General features: G+C 35.5%; 2 protein-coding genes across 2 annotated transcripts; both read right to left on the reverse strand.

Moving 5' to 3' along the window:
* Nucleotides 1-343: 343 nt before the first annotated feature.
* Nucleotides 344-3,941, reverse strand: LOC135170822 (uncharacterized). Its single transcript, XM_064136887.1, has 6 exons — nucleotides 3,634-3,941; nucleotides 3,259-3,349; nucleotides 1,749-2,641; nucleotides 1,379-1,653; nucleotides 953-1,121; nucleotides 344-864 (listed from the first exon to the last, which is right to left on the reverse strand). The coding sequence occupies exons 3-6, from the start codon at nucleotides 2,155-2,157 to the stop codon at nucleotides 623-625; spliced, it is 1,095 nt and encodes a 364-aa protein (XP_063992957.1). The 5' UTR covers nucleotides 2,158-2,641; nucleotides 3,259-3,349; nucleotides 3,634-3,941; the 3' UTR covers nucleotides 344-622.
* A 588-nt stretch (nucleotides 3,942-4,529) lies between these two features.
* Nucleotides 4,530-6,920, reverse strand: LOC135170747 (uncharacterized). Its single transcript, XM_064136803.1, has one exon. It carries the CDS (start codon nucleotides 6,800-6,802, stop codon nucleotides 4,598-4,600), a length of 2,205 nt encoding a protein of 734 aa, XP_063992873.1. The 5' UTR covers nucleotides 6,803-6,920; the 3' UTR covers nucleotides 4,530-4,597.
* Nucleotides 6,921-7,430: the final 510 nt, after the last annotated feature.

Below are 7,430 nucleotides of genomic sequence, written 5' to 3' on the forward strand. Positions count from 1 at the left end.
GTTTCACCCATGTATTTACGAGCAAGATCATAAAAATATGTTATGCGTTCAACGCGTGACTGCCACGGTCCCGGGGGTGACGAGGTTCCCTACTAGAAATTTGGCTCGGCAAACCGTCCGGTCCGACTATGGCACGCCGAACGTCATGTTTGGCGCTAGTACGGTCAGCCGAATCTGGCCCGGATAAGGCGCGTTACGCGTTTTTGATGTCCGGGCCGGACAATCTTAACCGTATTTGTGCCACATACGGCAATCAGGTGAGGCCCTGATTCGGCTCTGAGTCGGTGCCGAAGGAAAGTGAAAACTACAATGTATTTATATTTGTTTATATTTATTTTGAACGTTTGAAAAGGAACAGTATCATATGAAAAAAATTGTATTATTAAATCCATTCATTCCATTTTTTGCATTTTTCTCAATGAAACTATATGATGAAAATGTACGTATTAGCAAAGCATTATTGCAGATTAGAACCTATATTTTTGAACATTCTTCCTTTGAAAAATAAAAACGTAATCTTTTTTTAAACTTTTTCTAACATCAACATCAATAACATTAATTTCTACTATTAATGGATAAAATGGCTTTCCTAGACGAATTGAGTTGTTTTTTTTCCATAAAGCTAGTCGCCATTTCTTTCGTCTCTTCGACTGTTTGTAACAATCTCATTTTCTGCTAATATCTCTGCCATGAATGCGTCGCCATACTCTGGATTGATTGGTTCCTTCAACTTAGTGCGTTTAGCTCGACGAGATCGTCCACCATCCCAGTCTCCAGAATTGTTCAAAGCCCCACTTAATGCAACATTGAAAGTCTTACGTTCCAAAGGTTCTTTTTTAGATCCAAAATTTAAACCAAAAACAGCTGAGGAAAAAATAATGTTCGAAGTGATCATTCTTCGGAGAAAGTGCTCAAAATAATTAAATGGTTATCTTAATAAAAGTGCTCTTACCAATAAGACAACCATAAAATTTCAGATTCTTGAACAGCTCTTTGCCCTGCACCTTTTTCAAAGGGGTCATCTTATTTCCCACTTGTTGTGTGAGAAATTTGCGAAGAACTACGCCCAAATTTCGCGAGAGTGAAAGCTCTTTGTTGATGCACTTATGCACCTTCATGCACTGATAAAATGTGATGTCCGTCATATTTCAGATTTAAAAATCTCAAACTAAAGATTTTTTGAAAGATTAAATAGACAATTTTAAGGGTGGAATTGAATCTTGAAAATTTGTATAGAAATTTGTTCGGAATGCAAAAATTGGAATTTTAAAATCGTTACTTTACTCTATGCCTAGCATTAATTTCAAATGTTTTAAGCCCTCAAACAAAGATTTTTTTGCGATGTGTGATAAATCGCCATGCTGATGAAAAAACTCACAATTTTTTTCCTGTAAGACTTATCCTCTTCCAATTGCTTGTCAAAAGCTCTCAATTCTTCCAGAGTCTTACACGGTAGTTTGAATCCATCTCTGGCCTCATCTCCTTCTGATTCTATACCAAATCCATCGATTAATTGGCTTGGATGGGGGGCACTTCTTAGATGAGTTATTTCATTTTTCATCTCTACAAATTGACCCTTCAGACGATCTATTTTGTGTCCAATCATACGCACTTGTCGGCAACACATGATCATGATTTCCTTTAAATCTTTTTCTACATAAAAAAAAAACAGAGTAGAATTACATAAAAATGTAAAGTTAAATAAAAATAACAATCAAACGACGAAAAATGCTAAGAATAAAACGTACTTTCATCTTCCAATCCATCATCATCTAAATCTTTAATAGGTCTGGAGAACGAGGCTGGTGATTGCCTTGGCTTTGTAAGATTGATGCCTGAACTCTTAAGCTTCCGCATTGTGACTCTATTGCCGATATCCTTCAGCGGCGATCTTGGACTAGAACTGCCTATCGGCTTTGGGGATGTCAAAAGTGAAAAGTGGGACGAAATTGAAGAGCTCATAGGTAGAGTTTGAGTTGAAATATTTAAAGCTTCTGAGGATTCGTGAATCATCTGTGGAGTAGCTAGCCATTGTTCACCATCTCTTCGATCTCTGGAAGGTCCCAGGACGATCGCATCCTCAGGTTGATCTTTTCGATTTATTTCTGATCGAACAATGATTGCGTCCACTTCAACATGCTTTGGGGCTTTACGCATCGCCGTTAATTTGTTAGACTCATGACGTTCGAGATTCTCACCTTTTTTTTTTTTTTTTGTGGAAGCTGGGGAGATGTCTCTGAAGAAGTATTTAAGATTGTTGATCGACGTTTTGACGTTTTATTTAATTGAAGTGTTGTTGGGGAGACCGAAAACAACGTTGTGCTCCCATCAGCAGATGAAACAGATTTTTCTGAATCAGATTTATGCATAAAATCGTTGCCGTTTTGCTGCTTTGATAGAGTTTTACGTATAGCAGCATCCTTGCATTGGACTCTTGATGAACTTTTTTGCTACTTGAGACTCTGTCGTGCATCCTCAAACAATTGGGACATTCCCGCAGCATTATTTTTCACTGTTCGGCATTTATATTTTTCTCTTTCAAGAAGTCCCCTCTCTTTGGGAGAAACATCGGTGTCTGATGAGAAAGCAAAGCTTTTCTGGCCTAGGATCCTTAACTTCTCCTCAAGTTCATCATAAATATCTAATAAAGACAAGTAACACCATTATTTCTGGCGAACAACGTTTTCTAGAGCTAACAATTGGTTTTACAGCTGGGAATCAAGATTGAAGTTTTAACAATCATTTTTACCTTCCATCATAGAAAATTATATTTTTTATATTTTCTATGTCGAAATCGATATTGACAAGAATGGTTTTCATTTGTTAGGAAATAATTTTTTTAAGACGAAATCGATCAGTCCAATGTTCTCTCAGTTTTTTTTAGGAACAATGTCAATATGATTCTACACCATTAGTATATATTTCACGATAAAAAATCGCATCAATGAAGATTTTATTTTGTATAAATTAAATTTTGTTTTCCTTAATTACTTTTCGTGGTGTGCCAATATATGAAGACCATATCTGTTCATATCTATTTACAATTAAACAATATTATTCTCTACGGTGGAAGAGAAGACATATTTTTTGACAAATTCAAACTCAATTTTTAACCATAAAATTAGAGGTCAAGTCAAAAATCACCCAACATCTGGAAGGTGACGGTGATTGTTATGGAAAATTTTAAATTGCTGAAATTGGATTAGATGCATCTTTTTTTTAATTTTTGAGTTCAAAAACAATTTACAATTTATTTACCTGCTACTCCTCGGATTTCGACCTCATGGACAGGCCAAGATTTGTTGGGAAAAATTACACACTTGTATTTTGGAGATATTGAAACATTCATCTATAAATATGCAAAATAAGATGTTATTATGCGTAAATGAACACAGAAACATTGCAGGTTAGGTTGGCCTACGTATACAATACGTAATTTTGGTCTATCAAACGTTGTGACTTTATGACTTTCAATATAGTTTACTAATGAGAAAATTTAAAGGTTACAAAAAACGGTCTTCTCTGATATTTTTGAGAGATAGGTAAATCTTCCAGTGGTTCACTGATTCACAATTTGATGCAGATCACAATCCTTCTATTAGACCAATATAAATGATTCACATGACAACGAACCTTTTTTGGTGAAGTTATGAACGAACCGGGTAATTAATTAATCGATTATTACACTCGCGAATAACATTTAGGCAGTAAAAATAACGAAACATGCAATTGTAGATGCAGAATGCCGGTGAAGAGTACGTTGCATCACAACCGGCATAACACTGAAACTCAGTTGGGTGCCATGACGCCCTGTCAATGTTGGCCATCTTGAGGTTATGAAAATCAATGGATGAATCGATTCATCGAACTTTTTTCAGTTTTACCAATTATTTCCCATTTATTATCATTCGGATTAATAATCATGGACCACTTGAACCAATATATTCTAGTTGAAAAACAAATTATGACAATTGGAAAAAATTACACGCTTTTTACAGCAGATTGCGTATGCAACTAAGCTCACCGTCAAAAGTATAAATATCAATATTTTGTTTTTTACAAAAAATCAATTGATATCAAGCAATATTATTCGATAGAAATTGATCGACTTCATAATTACCTTGTTTAAATGATAACCCAAGAGATTCCGCGATCAGGCGTGAAAATTTTCACCACAGGATCAGAATAAATGTTCTGATGCGTTTATGCAATCAACTATCCTTAAAGAAAGTAATACTTATTCCATTTTTCGGAGGAAATAACAGCGCTCTCAAATAGGAAATTCATTTCACATGCGTTAAATTCAATTTATTGAAAAACGGTGTGGAACCTGAATGAAGATAAAAAATTAAAACCAGAGTTAATTAACCCATGGATTCAAAGATGTATTTTAGTACACGGTTACAAGACTTGCTTTCATTGGCATGAGAGTGAAGTCCAAGGTGTTAGTGCAGTATCCTTTGTGAATGAAAAATAATAATAACCCAACGTGGAAGTCGAAGTAAAAACGCGAATTTCAATATTTCATTAAGTTTATTCAAAGCATATAATTGAAAATGATCAATGATGGATCATTTAAGAGCCATATGCTTGGAAATTACATATGCAGTAATGGCATTGTATAGATCTTTTCTTCTTTATCACTCATTTCTAGAGTAACCATTTTTTGTAAGACACAATTCAATTTTCGTGTTAACAGCTTTCCTTTCTTTTTACTAACACACCACATATTTAAATCGGCAGAATCACAAGGATACGTGAATATGGATTTTATTTTAACCAGCTGAATTCCACGAATTTCAATATTCTCAAATGTCTCATTGGGTAGAAGATAAATTTCATTAATTGCTAAAAGTATTCCAGTGTTTAAAAGTACTGTATTATTGGGAGCTGTGGGTGTAAGAATAATTCCTTTGTACATTAAACGCTTAATAATAATTTTCCCATTTGAATCGGCACAGAGACTCTTCAATATTTTTATCGAAGAAGATGGAGTTGAAAGCTTTGGAGATCTAGCAAAAAATAACTCATGCAATCGACGACATACTTGGGCAAGAGGTCTGTTACCTGTTCGAAGGAGCTTTTTAATTTTGCCAAGTGCATTCTCGAAAGGGAATGCTGAAATGTGGTAGAGGGGACATTCCATGTTTTTGACGTCATCAGCTAAATGTATAAGATTATGAATATTTCCAATTAAAATAGTCTTTCCGTATAATTTTGATGCTAATTCAACAAATTTTCTGAGGTAAATTTCTGCACATTCCCAGTTTTTTAGAGCCTCTTCCTTCGAACACAAAACTCTACATGCTGCATGCAGTAGTAAGAAATGTTTAAAAACTTTGTCAGATAATATCTTTCGAAAGATCACTGGTCCAGCATAGAGAAGAATAAATTTGAACTCCACCGCCTTAAAAAGTTCAAAATTTGTCAAAGATCTAGTGGTTCTTTGGAATTCAGCAGGTATCTGTGATTGTAAGTTAGTTAGTAATTTAGACAAAAGCAATTGTGTTTGTTGGCTTAACTTCGTTTTTGATTGTTTTCCAGAAATCCAATAATTTAACAGCTTTTTCATCACACCTAAACATAATAGATGCATGAAATCGAGGACGAACATATCGATCATGTTCACAGCAGGTTTAATCTTCAGTAAAGGAGAGATGCCGGTGTGATGCTCAGGATTCGATGGGAACGATGTGTCAGTCCTTTCTTCAGCATCAACATCAACGTAGATAACTCGATGCTGCTCATACTCTCCCTTCACAGTGCACCTCTCGCAACCCCAATATGCTCCATGTCCTTTGATTTGTTTCAAAAAGGCACGAGCAGGCGTGTCACAGACAAATCCTTTGAGGCAAATTTTGAATACTCGGTCATTTACCAGTAATCCATTTGTATGCAATTCCTCGAGTTCCTCGATAAAATTTTTCAAAAACTCTCCCACGTCAGTTGGTTTTTTATTTCCCGAATAAATGGCAACAGGAAAAGGTTCATATTCTGTCTCTTCAGAGAAAACTTGGCACAGTATCGGCCAAAATTGCCGAGTGCTTGACCGAAACAATTGCATACCATCAACATTAATTATAAGATGAAGTACATTGGTTCCATGGAAATAAGGATTAACAGTTTTAATCAGCGTTTTGGCCACTCCAAAATAAACAAATTCACTGTCAACATATTTTTGAATCTTATATTCAGCATTTGTTGTATCAAGAAAAACCTTGGAGCAAGCTGGCAGTGTAGGCAATAATCTTTTTCGCAAAATTTTCAGTAAACCATCCACTCGAGTGTGAGGAAGTGGTGGAACTTGAAGAGACCATTCACGAAGTTCATCAATTTCAGGTGCTTCGATTTCATCATCGAAATCTGAAAAATCTTCCTCTGCGACACTGGCCTCCCAAATATCATTTTCGCTGCCAATGGATCTCTCCAACCTGTCATCCCGTTCTTCACAGTCATAGAAATTTTCAGCCAAATTTTCACAATCACTCCTGTCTTCGTTTTCTATCTCAAAATTATCACTTGTTTCACTGACACTTCTGCTCTTTCTGTGACTTATCCCCTCATCAGAATGAATACCTGCAATTCGCTTGGAGGTTATGTTTGAAGAATCCAATTCGACATTATCCGCAAATAATCCATTCGATTCATTTGATTCCTCATCACTTAATAAGTCATCTATCAACTCTTTATCAAGTCTCCTCTGATTCGCACTGGCATGATCCTTTTGAACTTTTCGGCGTTCACTCATTCGTAATCGAGCCAGCTCGCGTATTCGTTGAGATTTAATGTTATTCAACTCCATTTTGGGATAATGAAATGAAAAGAAGAGTAAGAGTTCACACAAATATTATGTCGCAACTCAATAATTGCCACCTTTTCTGAACTGATAATACGATATTTGATATCACCGTCCACACATAGTGAATGAAAGAGGTGCCAGTCAAGCCAGTTCAACAATTGTTCATGTAAGACTGCTTGAAGTTGAGGTGCATCCTCATGACTAACCATTTGACTTTAATATTACAAAGAAATGTTAGCAATAAAAGTATGTCCTCAGTCAGAACTATGGTTCTATCTATAAATTCTATGTAATTAAAAAATTAATAATTTTTGAGAGAGTCTACACATCAACTAATTTGATAGAAAATTCGAGCCAATTGGTAAAAAATTGTATGATTTTATATCATCGATCTTCCATTAATATTTTCGATAGCTTTACATCTATAGAAGCATTACTATAAACCAAATTTATTACTATTAGGCATAGCAAATGGACCCTTATCTGGCTCTTTTAAGGCTCAGATGAGGCATATCTCATCCGGCATGCCTATCGAAAAATAAGATTCGCGCCGAATTCGGTGGAGGTTAGGTTATACCCAATATGGTATACCTTATCTGGCTTGTCTAAGGCCCAGATGAGGCATACCTCA

The sequence above is a fragment of the Diachasmimorpha longicaudata genome, chromosome 18, assembly GCF_034640455.1.
Source record: "Diachasmimorpha longicaudata isolate KC_UGA_2023 chromosome 18, iyDiaLong2, whole genome shotgun sequence".
In the NCBI taxonomy this organism is placed as follows: domain Eukaryota; kingdom Metazoa; phylum Arthropoda; class Insecta; order Hymenoptera; family Braconidae; genus Diachasmimorpha; species Diachasmimorpha longicaudata.